Source organism: Ostrinia furnacalis, unplaced genomic scaffold, assembly GCF_004193835.3.
Source record: "Ostrinia furnacalis isolate ACB-3 unplaced genomic scaffold, ASM419383v2 OfSCF4694, whole genome shotgun sequence".
In the NCBI taxonomy this organism is placed as follows: domain Eukaryota; kingdom Metazoa; phylum Arthropoda; class Insecta; order Lepidoptera; family Crambidae; genus Ostrinia; species Ostrinia furnacalis.
In genome coordinates, this window is record NW_021134933.1 from 244,582 (window position 1) to 265,701 (window position 21,120).

The 21,120-nt window shown below is 36.3% G+C and overlaps 3 protein-coding genes across 5 annotated transcripts in view; 1 reads left to right on the top strand and 2 right to left on the bottom strand.

Moving 5' to 3' along the window:
• dcr-2 (dicer-2) overlaps positions 1–17,436 on the top strand; it is a 36,865-nt gene extending 19,429 nt beyond the window's left edge. For 2 of the 3 annotated variants that reach the window (XM_028314437.1, XM_028314435.1), the window contains exons 28-35: positions 8,696–8,794; positions 9,673–9,765; positions 12,648–12,752; positions 13,504–13,659; positions 14,024–14,235; positions 15,028–15,181; positions 15,486–15,670; positions 16,099–17,436. In XM_028314437.1, the coding sequence (XP_028170238.1) occupies positions 8,696–8,794; positions 9,673–9,765; positions 12,648–12,752; positions 13,504–13,659; positions 14,024–14,235; positions 15,028–15,181; positions 15,486–15,670; positions 16,099–16,255 (1,161 nt within the window). In that variant the 3' untranslated portion in view covers positions 16,256–17,436. Of the gene's footprint in view, positions 1–8,695; positions 8,888–9,672; positions 9,766–12,647; positions 12,753–13,503; positions 13,660–14,023; positions 14,236–15,027; positions 15,182–15,485; positions 15,671–16,098 lie in introns of all 3 variants that reach the window. The other variant, XM_028314436.1, reaches the window with a different exon arrangement.
• Positions 431–6,810, bottom strand: Jheh-lp1 (juvenile hormone epoxide hydrolase-like protein 1). The gene is made up of 7 exons (XM_028314439.1): positions 6,610–6,810; positions 4,294–4,479; positions 3,627–4,016; positions 3,070–3,227; positions 2,529–2,719; positions 2,029–2,257; positions 431–1,572 (listed from the first exon to the last, which is right to left on the bottom strand). Exons 2-7 carry the CDS (start codon positions 4,477–4,479, stop codon positions 1,353–1,355), a joined length of 1,374 nt encoding a protein of 457 aa, XP_028170240.1. The 5' UTR covers positions 6,610–6,810; the 3' UTR covers positions 431–1,352.
• Positions 17,437–18,160: 724 nt separating the features above from the next.
• Positions 18,161–21,069, bottom strand: RpL18A (ribosomal protein L18A). Its single transcript, XM_028314445.1, has 4 exons — positions 20,966–21,069; positions 20,366–20,542; positions 19,765–19,944; positions 18,161–18,367 (listed from the first exon to the last, which is right to left on the bottom strand). The coding sequence occupies exons 1-4, from the start codon at positions 20,981–20,983 to the stop codon at positions 18,209–18,211; spliced, it is 534 nt and encodes a 177-aa protein (XP_028170246.1). The 5' UTR covers positions 20,984–21,069; the 3' UTR covers positions 18,161–18,208.
• Positions 21,070–21,120: the final 51 nt, after the last annotated feature.

The following is a 21,120-nucleotide window of genomic DNA, read 5'->3' on the forward strand; positions in this document are numbered from 1 at the left end:
GGTTCGTGTATGTGCGTCCATAGAACTCTGCAGTTCACTGTGCAGTCGCAGCTTGAAGCTGTCGACCCTGACTGCTTCAAGCGGTCCGTGTATTGCCGGCCTAAACTGTTCGAATTATGTATGATGCTAAGCTGCTTCCTCTATTTAAATTGTGACAATCGAGTTCACAAGCTACTTGGTTGTCCTATCTCTAGTCATGTCAAATTGTCTAATGTCACCTGCACTATCCTACAGCGCAAGGACTAGAAGGGTTTTTCTTAGTTATGGAAAATAAAACCATGTAAATGAAATCATTCCTTTTGTTTAATATCTGACAATATGTCAAAATATTTTCCAAATCTGGTTATTAAAAACATACATCGAAACATTGATTAATAAAGAATTCTATTGTCAAAGTTTTGTTATTATTAAACATTACTCGTAATACAAATCAGTCTATACTCGCTAAACCAATATAACTTAACCTAAAAATACTTGTATGCCAATCGCTTATCCTCTGTTTTTATATCGGGTTAAAATATAAATTGAAAAATATTGCCTAATTGAATTGTATGGAACTAATTTAAGTACGAATAAAAACAGTGAGCATTTGCGAAATACTACATTCAATCTTCTTAACTATAGCGTGGTGTAACACAGGCATAGATATTTTTTTGTGATGCACCAATGGGTCAATAGGACTTCAGAAGTTATTTGGAATAATATTCATTCCTTTTGTAATGATTTTAAGAAAGTTCACTGTAGTATTTAGCCGTTACAATTACATCTAGACAATATTGATTGATTTTAAAAAATACGTATGTACATAGAAATCGAATGAAGACAACTAAAACAGAAAAGAAAATAAGCGTTTTGACCCCGTAATCTAATCTTTAAACCGATTAGTTATATCTCATTGAGTTATTAAAACATACAAAACATTATTAACCTCACAACCTTGTGTAACTATAATTTGGCCACTCGCTTGTTTGCGAGGCAAACGAGGGAGCGAATCGAAATAATTACATAATAATATACATAGGACATAAACATGTAATTAGATGTCAAACATAATGTTATTGAAACAGCCTAATTTGTAATATGACTCAACAAATACATACAAGTAAAGCTTAGTTGTATTTTATTTAAAGATAGCAAAGTATTGCCAAGTCACGTCACATCTGAGACATTTCATACCTAAAAGGTGAAAGTTGTTAACTTATGTCCGAGTTTGTACCGCATCATACATACAACAATACGTTCATATTTGGTAACACATTGAGACCATGTTAAAGTTCTCTTGTCATATAAAAAGTACAAAAAATTGGTTTTAAAGAGTCACAGTTAGACATATTAAGTGGTAAACTTTACTTTTATCTTCGAGACTTGTTGTGGAACGCCAAGAAGGCAGCGCCCGCTGCGTACACGTCATCGGCTAGCATTTGTGGTGTCTGCAATCCAGCAAAATGGCCGCCGACGTCGACCGTTGTTGATCGGACTAGATTGGGGAATTTGTCCTTCAAAATCCAATCTGGTTGGTAGAGGACTTCGTACTTGAAGTTGATTGCTGCTGTCGGCACCGGTGTCGGAATTCTGAAACGAGAAAATATTGCTTTAGTGGTCTGTTCTAACCCTGTTATAATATATTGTGCTATAGAAAATTCATGCTTTAAGAATGGCCAGCAGAAATCGATCGAAATTAAGTAACATACGCGTAATTTTACTGATTTTTTTAAAAGTAAATATGTAAGCTGGTGGTGCTGTCGAACTTAGAAAAGGCTTTAGAAGTAGGGTGATAGGACTAATAGACTAAGTTCTATGTCAATAACAAACCACCAGTATTAAACTTAAGCTGTTCCGATACTGAAACTTTATATCAATACAAGATGTAACCGATTAAACAAACATTATTTTAAGAAGCATTCGCCCTGCCCACTGCTCGAATGCAACAACTTTCACTATGGGGCCAGTGTCGAAATCTCAGTTTCATAATAATATCGTACTTATTATTATTCTGTGATATATTGTGCTATGAAAATTTCAACTTACTCCTGCACCAGCACGACTTCAGGCTGCTGAAATCCCTCAGCATAGATCCTGCTCGAGGTGACTATGCAGTTGTTCGCCCAGATAATGGTAATGGTGTCTAACACATCGTCCAAGTTGAGGTTCTCGATGCCTCCGTGGGGAGTGTTCAGTTGGTCCCTATTGCTGCATATGGCCATTTTCTCAATCACGTACGCGGCCAGACCTACTGGTGAATCAGTTAGGGCAACACCTGGAAATTAAAGAGGTTTTAATTAGCAGTTGTATAATCACTGTAAAACTTTGAGTCGCTTTAGTTTACCGACGCGACGGCTTTAACCTTTAAACGGTTCTTTCCCTGGGCTGTCCGGAAGAGACCGTAGGTATACTAGGTATAAGACCGCCTAAATTGTGTCGTTTCAAACTTGAATTTCTTTTGTCAACTTTGTCTGATGTGCAAGATTATATCTATCTTATAGCCACCATAGAAAAAAATGTTATCATATAAAAAATAAAATGCTTACCAACAGTGTCCGGCTTAGTGGATTGTATGTGAAAGTATCCGCTCTCTCTTATCAGGTATGAGAATAATTTTTTCAAGGGATACACCCTGCTGACATACTTAGGATCAACAACCAAATTCGGGAAGAACGATCCTAACAGCAGCTTGAAGGAGCTGATGGGTCTTGAAGATATCGGCATGTTTGTGTGGTATCTGAAAAATAAACAAATCAAATCATTTATTTGTATTACATGTGTAACTTTTAAATAAATTAATACTTTTTGCTTGTATTAGGTATATGCTTAAGAAAATGTATCCATGGATTCTGGTAGGATAGTGTTTTTATGCAAATAAAATGATAAATCTATTACTGCTTTAAAAGTTTTATCTGCTGCTCAAGTAGGGTTAGTATTTTTTAAAATGAAAAGTAAAACTAGTGAGGAAATTATCTCGAGCTTTTAGAGAGATCATTTACTTCCTTTTATCAGTATAATTATTATTTTTTTTATAATTCTTTTGACGTGACATAAATATGTATATCTACTGAGAAAAAATGTAATTACCCTAGTATGTCTTCAGGGAATAACGTGGCCATATGGCTGGCGCATTGTGACCCCCAGTCTCCCGCTTGAATATAGAACTTTTCGTGGCCAAGCCTTTTCATTAGGTTTTTCAGCATTATGCCCATTTGAACTGGGTTCAAACCAGGCTTATTTGTGCCCTGAAAATAGTGAAATACATTTTACTATAGGTATTATACAACTTTTTTTATGATTTGTGATCAGAATAAGCTACTTAATCAACTTTCTAAATATGGCGAGGATTGTAATCAACACCCTGTATTCTATTTAAAATACAATACATATTTTCTCAAAATTCCAAGTTGTGTTACTATAATAGAAGTTTCACATCAATAACATTGAATTTATATTAGCGAGTACACGTGTATGGTGAAGCAAAAAAATAACACTTGGAAAATATATTTAGAATCTACCAAAAGGTCAATAATACTTGTTTGATTTTTTCTGTTTTGCCGCTATTAGCATGATATCGCATGTATACGTTTGAGTCAACAGTAATTATTTAAATTATCCACTTGGTCATATAATAGGAAACTTACCTCAGAAAATCCAAAGCCAGGGAGATCGGCTGCTATAACTTCATATACGAAGTCGTACCCATCTTTGGGCGTAGTCAACATCGGTATAACTTTGTCGAACTCTTTAGAGGAACTTGGCCATCCGTGGAGCATCAGTAAGGGCAAGACCTTTAACCCTCTCGCGTCGGGCTTCACTCGCATGAAATGGATATCCAAACCTTGTATTCTCGTTTTATAATGCGGGTATCTATTCAGTAACGCGGCTCTGCCCTTAAAGTCGTATTTATCGACCCAGTACTCAAGAATTTTCTCAAGGTATAAGGTGTTCATCCCATATTCCGATTGGATGCCTTCTAAGGGTCTTGTCAACGGTCGTCTATTTCTTATCCTCTGCTTTAAATCGTGTATCATCTGAAAACAGCATTAGGCACTTTAATGATCTCAATTAAAGTTCTACGTCCAAAAGGACGTTAGTCCCTAACTGGTATAACAAAATTGCTTTGACACGAATTTATCCTACTAACATGTGCTTACGTTTTTGTGTGGTAGCGTGACTAGCACTATTTTCGCCACAAATCACTATTCCATATGAATTGTGAAATCTTGTACGATAATACTCAGGCACTCTTTTGGTACAAATTGACTCTTTTTGAGAGTTTCATCTAACATTTAATTACACATTTCTTACCGTATCATTAAAGTCTACGCTGAATATTCTAATCGAAGTGTCTTCTTCCTTTGGTTTGCTTCCAATGCCCCACCATTTCTCCAAGTCGAATCTGGGTCTCTCTGGGACTTTATATCGGACGTAGGTAATCACTAGTCCTGCTCCAATTGCTATCACCACCGCGATGGATGACATTAATCTGTACATCTGAAAAAATAAACAAATAGTGGGAACTTTTTTATGCCACAAAAAGTTAAGAGGACAAAATTGCTAAGAAACTGCTCTAAATGCTTGTATCGGTGAAATTGTGACGCAATGTATTTTGGCCTCTTGGAGTAGGTTAGTAGCCCTCTTGGTTGTATAACTTGGCAGTTGTCTTTTTACGATCGTTTCTTTGTTTTGTAAAGTTTTATTTATTACTAGCTTTCGCCCGCGGCTTCACCCGCGTGAAATTTAGTTTATCACAGATCGTCATAAATTATAGCCTATATTATGTTATTCNTTGATGAAATTTGGCATAGAGATAGTTTGAGTCCCGGGAAAGAACATAGGATAGTTTTTATCCCGGTTTTTGAAACAGGGACGCGCGCGATAATGTTTTTCTGTGACAGACAAAATTCCACGCGGGTGAAGCCGCGGGCGGAAAGCTAGTAAACAATAATACTGTAACGTTTCATCAAAATCCGTTCAGTAGTTGTTGCGTGAAAGAGTAACAAAGATCCAGACATCCAAACTTTCGCATTTATAATATTAGTAGGATTTTATTAATGTGACCATGCCATAAAAGGACGTTCGTATATTCGCGTGAACCATTGGCTAAAAGATATTCTGTGTTAAAAGCAAATTCACTCGATTCTAGTACCTGTTGATGTAACTTTCTAGCAGTCAAAAAGTTGTAAAAATAGAAATAATAATCACATCATTTGGCAATCTTTTTGTGTTGTTAGACACTTATGATAATTAAATCTTAAGCAAACTTATAAAAGCGGTTAAAAGTGCTTTGTATACTCATATGTAGGTAGTTAAAAATGGCTGTTAGAACGACAAAAGTTACACCTTTTGCTATAACTTGCCACTGATATCCGACTTGCCACTAGTGTTAATTTAATGATGGTGATAATGTAATTTATTTTATAAAAAAGTTAGTTTTTTTTAAGAATAGTGCACTATGCAACCTATTGCGACGAAATAAAATCATTTATCTGCAGTCCAAACTCATCGCGTCGGTTTACCTAAGGTTATATTTGGATAAATGCATTATTATAATGTAAATGTCTCGTCATCTTGGTGCAATAATAATTTTTCATTTCATGTATAAGACAGTGTAACAATTTAATCTTATTTTTACATAAAGTAGTAAAAAGAAAACTTTAGAGTTATTTAGTTTAATATGCCACAATGAAATAAGCAGTTAGGTTTGTAAACTAACCAAATCTCTAAGTAAACAATTTCTCTTACCATTCCATTTAGAATGGTCTGCAAAGTTTGTATTTGTTTAAGAGCCTCACGCATAATGATTTTATTTACCGTCTTTTTAATTAGTGACTTTTTAATTTTGCAAATCTCGGCTCGTTACAATCACTTGGTAACCGTAATAAGATATGTAACGGTCGTCCACGTGCTGTTCGCGGAATGTGTACGGTAAACTTATTTGCAAAGTTCTCTTCGATTTTTTAACAATAATTTGATTGTTCTACATTATCATGTTTGCTATCAGAAGCCTTACAAATTGATATAAAATAACCGTTGTCCCTGTGGCATAATGTTATTTGGCGGGTAGCTGGTACTACTCGTAGTTGGAGAAAATTGAACAATAAAGATGAATAAATAAATGGTTTTATACTAGTTTAAAGCTTATTTCAAAGTAATTGACAGTTCATGCGAATTTGTGGTAAAATTAATTCGATAGATACTTATTTAAAGATACAACATGTACCTCCCTCCACATTAAAGGTACCTATATTTTTTATCATTTCCGCGATTTATCGGTCATTCTAATGTCACGGCAAATATCTATATCTTCGATATCCTCCAAGCAATTACTTATGTACTCGTTAAAAACTAGAGATAAATACACCTGTACTTTGCAGATTTTTATAGTTTATTGTAATGGTACTCTACCCGCACATCGCAAATCGAATAATTTATGCAACGAGATAACTATAGTATCGTAAACAAACCGTGGAATAAATTACACCGGTACAAAAATACACCATTATTAATTTACACGTGTTATTTGCAAAAGATTTTGAATTTAAAATTTCGTTATGACTTCGAATACGAATAAACCAAAATAATACCCTCATTTTCTCAAAATCATATTTTAAAACCACAAACCTTTGGTATAGAAGTCTTCAGCAGTAGAAATAACAAAAACACGTATCGCGATCACAATGCACGAATAAACCGGCACTATGTATCAGCAATGAGATGAGCACGTGCGTCTGCGCTCGCGTCGGCCGCCGAAATCGTTTTGTATGCTTGACGTATGGTAACTAGGGGTTCACGCAAATTCGGCCTCGACCTAGCAAAAGCCGCCGGATCACTGAACGCTACGCGAAACTATGCAATCTATTTTATTTATCTATACTATCTATACTAATATTATAAAGTTGAAGAGGTTGTTTGTTTACTAGTACACGCTTATCTCAGGAACTAATAGTCCGATTTGAAAAAATATTTTGGTGTTAGATAGCCCATTTATCGAGGAAATCTTTAGGCTATATAAAATCATCCTAATTCCTACAGTCAATAGGGGCGGGCGGAGCAGTAAAAAAAATGTTGCAAAAACGGAAATTATTATTCAAAGTAAATAATATTTTCACGCGTACGAAGTTAGTTGTTGATAATGCTGATAGCGTAATCGCAAGATTACCTGATACCCTGATATAACTTCATGGTCTGTGGTATCTATGAAGTCGTAGAAGTGTTGATGTCTGAGAATTTGAAATTGCGTAGGTTATCATATTTTTTTTCCTTATTTTATCACTTTTATTACTGAGCTATTAGTATTTAACGTACAATTTAGATACCTGATAAATACGTAAACTAGACAACATAAAATATCGATAACTGATCCATACTTTGACTTAAAAAAATTGCAAGCCTTTGTGTATTCATGATATAGGTAGGTACGGACGGATCATACAAAATATAAATTGTGTTCTATGATTTCTTCTGCGAGTATCACTGCCCCCCTAGACAAAACGCACTTTTTGATCGAATCGAAAATCGAATCCGTCAAAACTCCATACAAAAAAGGGGCTTTTCGACCACTTTGCGACTGGTTTGCGATTATAATTTGCACTTTGTCTAGACCCACTGGTATCATCTGTGACCTGAATGATGTAATAAAAAGATTTTACTGTCTTAAAATAATTTTAATATATCTAAGTACAAGATAACTAGCCGACGACGAACACAAGTAGTCGACTTTTTGAAGTAAAAAAATAGGTTTTACGTAACAGAATACACAAGTAATAGTTTAATTTAAATGATTCGAAACATTAATAATAACAAGCTAAAATATTTTAGCTTCGCTTTCACTGTGGAAGCTTTTCTTTATGAATGATCTTAGCACTGTACCCTCCAGTTTGTGAATGTGTAACGCAGTCTTTTCATCTACCTTGATTGACTTATTTAACGATCAAAGTTCATCGTCTTATTGAAACATTTTAATATGTACCTGAAGTATTTTTATCACCACTACATACCTATTATAAAACGAAAGTGTCTGTTTGTCCCTATGATGTATGCTAAGATTTTTTTAAAACTACGCAACGGATTTTGATGCCTGTTCTTTTTAAATGGATAAGAGTGATTCAAAAGGAAGGTTTTTAAGTATGATATGTACCTGTGCGAAGCAGGGGTGGGTCGCTAGTTAGATTTATTTACTAAAGATTTAATAGAAGAATTACGATCGGGTATACGAATAAGATTGATTACAAACAATCTTGAGAATTCTTTTGTTATCATATTTTCATTTATTGTTATTGTGAAATGAAATGTATTGTGTCTGATACACTTCACACGTCATGCTGCCGACTTTTCATTTTGGAGCCTTGTTATAAACCTATGAAGTACACATAGCTGTACCATAAATACACTTAAAAAGGTGATATTTTCTTACTGCTGCCTACCTCCCAAAAAAAAAAACGATCGCGTAATACCTATTGTATTGCAAACAAAAACATAGTTTATTTACCAATTATTTTGATTAAATAATTAAATTTTTGAATAATCTTGACTCGTGTCATGAACTTTAAGAATAACTTGTCTCCACTTATTCCCATCTTTAGCTTCACACCCAACTGCTATTGTTTCAAATTCAAAACGTTTATTGCATGTCACATTACAATTTAGTTAGTAGGTTGCTGCAAAACTGTTTATATTTTTCCCTACTTTAATCATCATATTGTTTCAGATACGCCCAACGTTTCTAATCGGGATGTGCTTCAGCCGCGAGGAGGCGTTGCAAGGGTCTCTGTCTGAGGAGAGCCTGGAAGTCATCCAGCGCCGATACATCGACTGCGACGGCGCCGCCGATGCCGAGCCTGAGGGCCGAGCCCAGGTGGCCATGCAGGCCTACATACGGTCGCAGGCCGTGTCTGATAAGGTAAGCTACTTCTAGCTGTAGGTATCAAGTCCAACGTTTCTAATCGGGATGAGCTTCACCCGCGAGGAGGCGTTGCATGCTACTTCTAGCTGTAGGTATCAAGTTAAATGTTTCTAATCGGGATGAGATAATCATTTTTCTGCATAACCCGAATGCAAACAGGATAAGAATGCCTTGTCATTAAATTCGCCTAATGTTAAAATTTTAGCATTAAAGTATAAGGGAGAGTCCGCTAATTTGGACCAGTTTTTTTCAATCCCATTTTACACATAGTTTTCTTTTGTTTTTGCTAATGTCCATGGTATATAATAAAAGGTACATTATTCAACTTACTATTTCATAAGTATTNAGCTTCACCCGCGAGGAGGCGTTGCAAGGAACACTGTCTGAGGAGAGCCTGGAAGTCATCCAGCGCCGGTACATCGACTGCGACGGCGCCGCCGATGCCGAGCCCGAGGGCCGCGCCCAGGTGGCCATGCAGGCCTACAAACGGTCGCAGGCCGTGTCTGACAAGGTAAGCTACTTCTAGCTGTCGGTACCAAGTTCAATGTTCCTAATCGGGATGAGCTTCACCCGCGAGGAGGCGTTGCAAGGAACACTGTCTGAGGAGAGCCTGGAAGTCATCCAGCGCCGGTACATCGACTGCGACGGCGCCGCCGATGCGGAGCCCGAGGGCCGCGCCCAGGTGGCCATGCAGGCCTACATACGGTCGCAGGCCGTGTCTGACAAGGTAAGCTACTTCTAGCTGTTCTGAGGAGAGCCTGGAAGTCATCCAGCGCCGGTACATCGACTGCGACGGCGCCGCCGATGCGGAGCCCGAGGGCCGCGCCCAGGTGGCCATGCAGGCCTACATACGGTCACAGGCCGTGTCTGATAAAGTGAGCTAAGTAGGTGCTTCTAGCTGTTGGTATCAAGTTAAATGTTTCTAATCGGGATGAGATAATCATTTTTCTGCATAACCCGAAGGTAAACTTGATGAGAATGTCTTATGGCATTAAGTTCGCCTAATGTTAAAATTTTAGCATTAAAGTATATCAGTGGTTCCCAAACTTATTTAGTCTACTGCCCACTTTGAGAATAAATATTTTTAGCGCCCCCCATTTTTGTAGTCAAGAGTCGAGCTCAGTCGATGTCTAAGAGTCCTCTTAGTAGATGATGCCTCCCAAGCTTCTACACAACGTCCCGAATTCTTTTCTGGGTCTCTTACCGCCCCCCTTTTAGCCTGCAGCGCCCACAAGGGGGCGTTATCGCCCACTTTGGGAAAGACTGACTTCAGTCTTTCCCAAAGTGGGCGATAACGGTACAGCTAATTTATTTATTTATATACTTATATAAATAAATAAATTAGCTGTACCCGCAATTACGTGTAGCAAGGGGCACTATCTGAGGAGTGTAGGCCTAGTAAGCGTTTATCTCGCCATTTTATCAATTTCACGCGATAAACCCATACTTTTTGATGTCTAAAATCGTCGATAAGATTTTATCACAACGCGCTTCATATCCCGGCTGTACGTCATCCAGCGCTGGTTGGTACATCTACTGTCACGATGCTAGTGGACCGTAGGAACGGCTTTATGGTCCTTGCCATGATATTGTAACACCAAAATCATACCTATACCATAAACCATTTAATATTGTTTTAATTTTACGGCTATTTAATGGACGGTGATTTGTTTGTGATGATTTTAAATAAATAAATAAAACTAAATATTAAGACAGTGATTTACCCCTCGGCTCTTTAATTCGTATTAGATTAGGGCTTAGAATTTTAAAATATGTGTTCAGTACTATACTTACGTTACTTTGAATTTGAAATGAATCGAGCTAAAAATAGCGGAGTCAGAATAATACACATAAACGTTAATAACATAGCAACAATGCACACATAGTGTTAGGTAGGTACGTTCTCAGTTAGACGGCTAGACACGCGTGTTGGTTTATCATCAGATTTTGATGACTGACACGTGGAAGGAATCACCGTCTAACACTGATATCGGCATTATCGTTTACTCATAGTACTAAAACGTGTAAACGTTAAGTTAATACTAATTAAGTTCAAAATTGCAATGGTAAACTTTATGAAATTGATAGTAAGCGTCACATTAGTTAGGGTTATTGGTTCAAATCCTATTAAGGGCAAATGTTAGTAGGACTAGTACGAGTACCTGTAGTCATAGATATGTGTTTATAGTGTCTATTTAAGTACATTGTATATGTTTATCAATTATCTACTTAGTTACCATTATTTTATTATTTATCATAGGTAGGGTAGTAGGTAGGTAGACATACTCGTATCTACCATTTTTTTTGACTGATCCAGTGTCTAATATCTAATCTTTGATAAGAATACTCTTTTAATCACGAATTTACCAAAATTCGTGATGATATCGATTTTAATCATTTCATTTACATAGGCCTTCCCCAAAATTATTTTACTATGTCCGTTTTAATCCTGAATCAGTGTTTCATTCGATGTAAAACAAATACTTAGATGCATTGTAGAAATAGAAACGTGCAAATGTTGGTTTGGTATATTAAGCAGTAGGTACATGTTAACGAGAAAAGATACTTTAAGTTGTTACTGTGCTTGAGCCTTCATCAAGATCACATTCACACTACGCGGTCTCGGTCGGATTAGATGATATCAACATTATTTAAGATTTTGTTGCTTATCTACCTAAAGACTATGACAATTGATACATTTGCATTCTTTGTAACTATAGATAGTGAGTACTGTTGCCAAAACCGATTACAGTCTTACAATGACGAATTAATTTATGACGAGTATTGTTAGTTGTTACTCACGAATAACGCAAAAATGGAAAGTAGAGGATTTTGTAAGTTAACTTCGATAAGAAAGTAAGTCAGGCCAACTTTCATACGCGCACAATTATGCATTATTCATTAGTTTATCTGTATGGAACGGGAAGTTATAATATGTCATGGACGTCCAAAATAACCCTTTAGTGAGGTAATTACCTACTGATGTTCTTATCACACATTATAGTACTTATTCTGAGATAGTAATTGCATAGAATCTATTAATAGAATGCATTCTAATAGCATAGAAATGAGAAATGCGAGTGCAAATATTGAGTTTCTGCTAAAGAATAAAGATAATTAAATGAGCGTAAAGCCGTGTTTTACATGTAGAAAATTAACCAAAGAAATAATACTGTCAAAGCTATAAAACTTTTCAATCTTAATGTAGGTACAATCCGATAAAGTCCGATTAGTGTTAGTCAAGCCTGAACGTGCCTGAAAAATTCGGATAAAATTAAATAGTAACCCTGGCTGCAGGTTTATTATTTTGGTGGTGATATTAATGCCTGCATCTTCATTTTAATTATAATACATCGACGATCCCCAGCTTGAAGAACCGATGACCTCAAGATCAGACTAGGTAGGTAGTTTGTGGCGATCAAGTAGGTACCTACTTACGCCCGTATTCACAAACATTACTATGAGGTCTCACAGTGCGTGTGGACGCATAAGGTGACACACGAACCAATCACAGAGCTCTATTCAACGCTGTGTTAGATTTGCTGCTTCACTTTAGCAAGCATCGTTTGTGAATACGTGCGTTAGGTCCAGCAGTGGAATACCATTTGTTAAAATTATTACATATGTTAAAGGTACCAAACAACCAATCTCGAAATTGTTGGGGAAGGCCTATATGTTAAACAGTAGACGTTCTGTGGCTAAAATGATTATGATGATAGTACTAAAATGACTCATGGGTGTCTTTTATTCTTTTCAGTCAGTCGCCGACTGCGTGGAGGCTCTGGTTGGTACGTACCTGCTCAGCGGAGGGATCTTGGCTGCAGTAAAGTTGCTGGAGTGGATGAGGGTTCTACCTCCTCAGGTAATAATATTATAGGACTTAAACTTTCGCGATCCGTTCCAATTTGAATGGAGATTAGTACCTCTAGCATGAACATGAAACGTAAGCGTACTCATTTACTGCATAANTTCAATAAAAGTTAGGTTAAAATAGGTTTATTAGAGCTTTAAACAAGGCCCGAGCTCTCGATAACTTATCACACAGTTATAAGAGGATTTTAGCGCTAAATGACGATTATGAATAACAATTTTTATCAAACGTTTTATAAACCTCTAATAAGCATTTGATAAAATGTGAAAAATGATTATGAATAAGACCGTGTATGTATAACAAAAATCGGTTGGTTTTTTCAGATTTTAGTCGTGGATATTCAGCAGTACTTTACTTTGCAATCCAAGATTATTTTATTGAAATCCCTACCCTAGTCATAAAGATAGATCTTTCAAATCAAATCAAATCAAATTTCTTTATTTGCGTAATTCCAGGTACATAAGTGGTCTTACATAGATTTGGTAGGTTTTACTGAAATTTGCTCAAACTAGGAAGCGTGCAAATATTAAAAAGAGTAGTAGACTTTATATCGAAAATAATACTAACATGTCATATTACATTAATTGATTAAAAACAGAAAACTAATAAATTATCATTAACTTTGTGACTATTGGCACAGATTATACTTTGGCACATTCTTTTGTTTTTCAAAACATTGTCAACGTGTCTGTTTTGAATTGTTCACCATAAATTATTTAAATATTGCTTTCAATTTTCGCAGGACCACTTCGCACAACTTCTCCATAAGTCGGTTTCCACTGTGTTGACGGAAAGGAAAGCAGAACTTAAAGATATAGATTTTCTATTGAACAATTGCGGCAAAGACATCGAAAATATCATGAATTACAAGTTCAAGGATCCTTCGTTTTTGTTGGAGGTAAGTCAACGAATATTAAAATTAATTGGTAAACAGAAAAAAATATCAAACATGCTTGATGGGGCCTAAAATTAAATTAGAGTTATAAAATTCCAGGCTCTGGCTGCTTCGGATATAAATACTCATGACGTGTTTACCTTTATAACTTTTGACCCTTATTATAGGTATATTATATTATATTATAGGTATTGTAACCCGCCTGTACATATTAAAGGCCAGGCAGCCGCCAAACGTTAATTCCACTCCACGTAACTGTTTCTCAACTTGTAAATTTTTATATTACGTCGACGGTACAAAAAATGTAGCGTCCCTAAGTCAAACTGCTTATAATGTAAATTATAAAGCTTTAATGGTTTATTTCCAGGCCATGTCTCACCCATCATACATCCGCAACAGACTGACCCGCTCCTACGAACGGCTGGAGTTCTTAGGCGACGCCATCTTGGATTTCCTTATTACGTCACACATATTTGAGAACTGCCGGACGTTGAGACCTGGGGAGTTGACCGACTTGCGGTCAGCGTTGGTCAATAACGTCACGTTTGCGTCGTATGTGGTCAAGCTGGGGCTGTATAAGTGAGTTTGAGTGATATTTTATGTTACTTTTCTCTCAGGTGTCGTTTGTGGTCAAGACTTTTTATTTTAATTATTTCATCATTGGTGCCTTTCTTCCCTATGTTTTAATTACCGGCAGCAATGCTTATTTTTGCAGTTACTTTACTCATGTGTATGTAGTTACTAACTGCACCAACAAATCGATTTAAACTTCCACGATAGAGAATAATAATAAGGGTTTTCGCGTATGAAAAATCCGCCAGATGGCAATATGTAGACGCAAGGTCCAAATGCTGCATGATTGGTTATTTTTGACATGACATTGACAGATATGTCAAAATCCACCAATCACGTATCAGTCAGATCCCACATCCACGTCCCGCCATCTAGCGGATCTTTCATACGAGAAAACCCTCATTACCAAAATTCACAACATTAAAAGGCATCACATAGGTATTTTGTTTGCAAGATAGTCAGCTATTTCTTTCTTTTTTTTCTATTGGCGTAGACTAGGCAGCTTTTTTATCACTAGCTAAACCCAATAAGCACTCCAGATAAATGTCCTCCTCAGTCTTCAAGTTTTCAATTACTTAGTATTTCAAGTTTGTTAAAAATGCGCAGATCCAATGAGGGTTTTCGCGATTGAAAAATCCGCCAGATGGCAATATGTAGACGTGAGGTCCAAATGCTGCATGATTGCTTATTTTTGACATGACATTGACAGATATGTCAAAATCCACCATCCAAATCATTGAAGCAAAGTTTTTTCGTGACCATTTAAACCCCTTAGATTTACTTCCCTAAAATTTTCAGATTCTTATGCTCACAACTGAATCCGAGCCTAGATAAAGCGATAATGGCGTTCGTGGAGCATCAAGAACAAAGGGACCACGAGGTTATAGAAGAGGTTTTGTACCTCATCGATGAGGATGAGTGCCACATAGCTGAGTATGTGGAAGTTCCTAAGGTAAGTGGTGATTTAGACTTCCTACAGAAAGTTTCTTTACCCTATTGCTTAGTTCTTACGGTCCTAAATTATGATGTTTTTACAAGCCAAGCATTTTGAATGTTAATCACTGGCAAGGGTACTCTAGAAGTTGTATTGAAGAGGATTAATAACTGTTGAACTCTTGTGGCAGCCCCATACAGCTTGGTGTCGACCCCAACTAACCAACCGCTAAAGACCACACCACAGAAGTATCTAGTTCATAAGGTTTTTATCTTTATTATTTTGTCATTCTTGCTGAACCCAAATTAAACCTTATCTCCAGGTGCTAAGCGACATATTCGAGTCGCTAATCGGCGCGATATTCCTGGACAGCGGCGGCGACTTGGCCGCGGTGTGGGCGGTCATCTACCGCATCATGTGGAAAGAGATCGATGCGTTCTCCGCGAGAATCCCGCAGCAACCGGTCAGGGTTCTATACGAAAAGATACACGCCTGCCCTGTGTTTGGGTAAGTGATATTTTTAACGCATTGATGGTACGCAAAATATTTTGTTTATTTTTTTATCTAGGTACTTTAACTTGTTTTAATATCTTGAGTCAGTGACATGCCAATATAATTTACCTAGTTCATATACAAAACATACAGAAATACTTATCTAAATATTTAACACACCTTTTTGAGGTGGGGGTTAAAATCACTGAAGTGGGCGGGGCTTGTTTCTGGTTCATATCACAATTCATATTGTTAAACTTTTATCTGGAAGTGCATACAGGCGTTTTAGTAAAAGCTTACACTATCCAAGAGTTGCCAATGGGTAGGTACTTGTGGCAGCAATTTCTTAAACTTGCCAGCCATAATCTTCCACAAGACGATTTTTCCCAATAGACATGAAACTTAATAAGGTTTATATTTTAACTAATATTTTCAAATTCCAGCGACGCTCAAGTGACGAACACCGACGTGCCAAAGGTGATGATTCCAGTAACAGTGACGAAGAATGGTCGCCAGCACACTATCCATGGATTCGGGAACAACAAATTCCAGGCCAAGCGAGCAGCTGCCAAGTTGGCCCTCAAAATATTGGCGCTTTAATATATCAACCCCTTATTTGATCTCACTGCCTAGTGCAGCAGAGGCCTTAAATTGAAAGTCACTAAAATTATCGTCATTTTAAAACTGAAATTATTTTTTGTTGTAATTAATTAATTATATGCTGCATGTTGCTGTTACTCAAAGGAAAATTCTATTTTGTAATATTTGACGTCACGACACGAACTAGTGATCATATTCGTATGTGCTTTGTTTTAAGTGATAAAAATATCGCAGAAATAGCTAGGCAAAGTATTTATGTGATAGTCACAATTTCTTCATACTTTTTTACTGTACCCTATGCGATATCTCTCTACATCGTTATAAAACCAAAACAAAAGTATCACTTTATTGTAAAGCAGAATCTTAACATGAGATGGTGGGTTTTTCATACTACATCTCCCAATTTTGCGTGTCACATGCAATAAAAAAAAACTTCCCAGCTCTCTTAATGTCAATAGTCTGCATATTACGAATTCATCACTCATATTTTATTTATTGTAGTTAATATAGTAGTTACATTTATAAAAAAATATATCAAATTAAATTTATGTAACCGTAAATCTTTACCATTGTAATTTTTCTATTTACCACTGTTCTGTATTGTATAAATAATTTAGCTTGTTGTCGAAGTTTTTTGATAAAATGTATGTAGTATACAGGGAATTTTATTATTATTTCATGCGTTTTAATAATATGTAATGAAATAAACATCATACGTTTTCGACACGTGGATATTTTTAAAATAAAATTTGGGCTAGATTACATTGCTTAAAAATATAATTTTCGATGCGTGTTAATTATTAGTGGTTAAAATAACTGAATTTATAAGAGAATTTTAGACTCAAATTTAAGGTATGTCGTGTTAAACACGTTTTCGTCGAAATTGTATAAATTATGCTGTGTGTGCCCAACTATGTTTGCGTTAATATCAGTTTCTTATCCCCGAGTCGATGCCTGCTGGTCATAAGGCTATTTTTACCCGACTGCGCCAGAAGGAGGGTTATGTTTTTAGTGGAATTACGATTGCGGACCTACCGAGTAAAATGGGGAATGGAATAAAAGATATTACGACATCGGGCTCATTATTTTCCAAATTCTAGTTCGATGATGAATTTTGTATTGATGAATGTTGCTTGGATGTATTGTAATTAGAAGTAAATAAATCACAAACTTTATATTACCTCGTCTTTTTTTCTAAATTGTTAATTAAGTACCTGCTTTTGATTTTGAGCAATTACCAAGATGTTCAAGTTTCGCTTTCTGAATCAATACTAAAGCGCGGATATGATAATAAATAAAACGTACTTTATTGTATGTACAACACAAAAGATAATAAGAAATAAATATTATTATACACTACAAAAGATACGATTACGATTTATTAAGAAAAATTGTAGCTACTTGTAGAATCCTGCCACAAAATAGAAATTAATTAATTTTCTATGTTGTGGTCCTGCTTAGACAATAGGTAAATGAAATATGTTGGCGTTAATAGGTCATTCACAATTAATTAAGTAGTTAATTTACCTCGTGCTTGTTAGATAGGTATTTTTTTATTCAAAGATTATGGTATGTAGTTCTCCTTATAGCTTACTCTGTAAAAACATATTTTTAAAGACTGCATTTTCTTATTCTTTATAGGCTCGCTTCTGAACCTTTTGTTTGATGTATTGGACCACAAATTTTACATTTATGCAATAAATGTTTTTTTATATTTTTCATTATTATTTAACAAAATCTAAACAGTGGCTGCTAAGGCTGAATTGCACCGTCTTACTCTTTGACAAACGTAAAAAATCTGTCAAACCATATAAAAAGCACCGGTTAATGTTATTGTTACAGATAAAATAAGGTGGTGCAACTCAGCCTAAGAAAATCACAGGCATTTAGAAATAAAAAAACAAAATTTGTTTCCACGTCACATGGATTTTATTATGGTAGCATACAGTAAGATTACAGGAAGTATGTGCTTGGCCTCTTGTACGCGAAGGTATTGAGGCGCTTGTGGTGGTGCACACGCTTGGGCAGAGGGAACTTGATCGCGCTGGCGTGGAACTGTTTGACCTGGGGCCGGCGGCACGCGGACGCCTTGATCACCTCCACTTTGATAATCTGGAGACAAGAATTAAGTTTAAAATATAAATTCAAAAGACAAAGTATGCTTGAAAGAAAATCTTAAAATACGATGCTGATTTTAAGCAGGGATCTTACAGGTCTATTTCAACTCCAAGCAACAATTTAGTGTCCTTCATTCCATCACTCAGGCAGGGTTCGAAAGGATAATTAATTAATTATCACGATAATTATCTTGATAACATAAATTTTGAACCCTGCACCCAGGTCATCATATTATCCATGGGTGATCAAAGTACACTAAATTGTTGCTTGGAGTCCACTTTGATCACCTGGGACTTATATGGATTATTTATTTACTTTTTAGCAATAAAACACAGGTTTTATAGGACGTCAAAATTATTCTTTAGAACAGTGGTTTTCAACCTGTGANTGATACCCCGGGCCTACATCCTACATACAACGAATAAAGTACCAGGGCAACATAACCATAAAGGAGCTATTTTTTGATACATGTTTATTTCTCGGGTCAACCAAGAAGAATTTGATATAGCTCCTTTATGATTATGTTGCCCTGGTATTTTAGGAATATTATTCGTTGTATGTAGGTATGAATGGTTTTTATTAATTTTTATGTTATGTTGTCAAATCTGTCCAGTAGTTTCGGAGCCTATTCAGTACAAACAAACAATCAATCAATCAAATCTTTCCTCTTTATAATATTAATATTATATGATTATAGATAATCGTTTTACAGTTAATGGTAGGGCGGCACTATTGGTGGTGTAAAAGGGATTAAAAAATACCCTTTGCACCACCAGTGGTGCAGGCCGGTGGTGCAAAGGGTACAAAAGGGTTTTATAGGACGTCAAAATTATTCTTTAGAACAGTGGTTTTCAACCTGTGAGTCGCGACCCTCTGGGGGGTCGCGAGAGGTCGTAAAATCTACCTCAGTTAAAAAAACAAAAAAGTTATAAAATAGATTTAAACGAAATCTAATTGCTGCAACGATGAAAATGCATAAAATGTTATATGGATTGAAATCCCTACAAAAATCTTTGTAACTTTATAAAATGCATGAAAAAAAAACGAACGGGTGGGGGGGTCGCCAAATATTTTTTCATACTAGGGGGGTCGTGTCATGAAAAAGGTTGAAAAACATTGCTTTAGAAAAACAGATTACATTGCTGCCAAACTAGGGTAGCTCTCTCAAAAATTTGGCAACCAGGGCAAGAAGCGTGAAAACCCCGGATTGTGGAGCCCAGAACCCCGATGTGTCAACATGGTTTTTTAAAACTTAGTCTCATTGCCCGGCAACGGCATAAGAATGACATTTTTAAGTCCAGACTACAAATGAAACCCTGCCCGAACGCACCCCAGACGAATGGCAGTCCTATGCCAAATTAAATTTTGAGCCAAATAAAAAATCAGTATACCTGAATTGAGTGAGCACGAGCTCTGTGCCTGGCTCCCATGTCGCGGTAGCACTGTGTGACGGCGCCGCCGACGCTGAGGTCGCGGTATTCGCGGTACATGTTGTGGACGCCAGATCGGGACTCGTAACGGAGCCAGATACCGAAGTTCTTGATCTTGACTGGGCTCTTCTCTGGGATTTCCTGTAATTTAATTTAAACGTTAATAGACAGGATTCAAATATTTTTTGCAGATTGATTGCAGACTATCACAATTAATTTTGCCAATCTTCAAATCATTATAACAGCTGGTATCACTATATGACACCAAAGCACGAAGCATGCATGTTATTGACATTGTAATGCTGAAGTCATTGTGTCTTGCACTAATCAGTGCTCACGGCATAGGTTTAACTAATTACCTCTTCCAAGATGTTCATGTAAATTATTCATAATGACCGGTCAGAATTAATATTCAATATAATGTGACACTTTTGTATTGGTAAAAACTTTTTAAAATGTATAAATGGTCAGTAATAGTTTAGACCTTTATTTCCTTGACATTTCGAGATTGAGATGAGAAAGATTAATCTCTAAAATCCGTAACAAATTAAAAATAACAAACCTTGATGGACACGATTTCGCCGGTGGTCTTCTTGAACTTCTTCAACTGCCGAAGGAAGTACCAGAAACGGGACTTGGCCACAATGGGGTCAGGCGAGAATATCCTCATTTTGTATAGAGGCGGCTTTGGCTCGCTCTCCGAAGGGAGCTTGCGCCCAATGACTTCATATTCCTTCAACTGGAAACAAACGAATAAGTTACTACCTGTTCGAACCACAATATGTTCATAAACATTAAGATTTAGAGCACAAGTATCACTACAATAATCGGTAACCCAACAGCATCACAACATGACCTAACCTAAAAAATAACCGATTGTCATTTACTAATTTCCAGTTACATAGTTATTCATAACGCATTACAATTAACATTGTACATTAATTCAGGTGGATTAAACATAGTTAACACATGATAAATTGCGAGAATCCGAAAAAACACTTCGGCACAATGCGTCGACAACGTGTATCTGCTAGACAACTTGATGCAGCATTTTTTATCACTTTACCACACTATTATCACCACAAAATATCATTAATCCGACACTTCTAATAAATATTGAATGTATTCTTGCTGCAATTAACCATTTTTTATTAAAACTCACCTCTCCTTTCGCCTTCATTTTTGGAGGTTTTAGCCTGAAAGAACTGTCAACGGAAGCGGAACACTTACGCGAAAGAAAGATGGCGTATGACAGTGTTGCCACAAAAGAAAATAATATTCCGTAAAAATCGCTGCTTTACGGAGCAATTGAATGTT

What these genes read in the sequence shown, in the direction of transcription:
- Jheh-lp1 (XM_028314439.1), bottom strand. Translation starts at nt 4,479, where the DNA reads ATGTACAGATTAATGTCATCCATCGCGGTGGTGATAGCAATTGGAGCA. An exon ending in GCGTAGACTTTAATGATACG is followed by an intron (nt 4,017 to 4,293) that starts GTAAGAAATGTG and finishes TGCTGTTTTCAG; the next exon opens with ATGATACACGATTTAAAGCA. An exon ending in GAAGTCGTGCTGGTGCAGGA is followed by an intron (nt 1,573 to 2,028) that starts GTAAGTTGAAAT and finishes TTCTCGTTTCAG; the next exon opens with AATTCCGACACCGGTGCCGA.
- RpL18A (XM_028314445.1), bottom strand. An exon ending in GCGAAATCGTGTCCATCAAG is followed by an intron (nt 19,945 to 20,365) that starts GTTTGTTATTTT and finishes ATTAAATTACAG; the next exon opens with GAAATCCCAGAGAAGAGCCC. An exon ending in CTCGTGCTCACTCAATTCAG is followed by an intron (nt 18,368 to 19,764) that starts GTATACTGATTT and finishes TCTTGTCTCCAG; the next exon opens with ATTATCAAAGTGGAGGTGAT.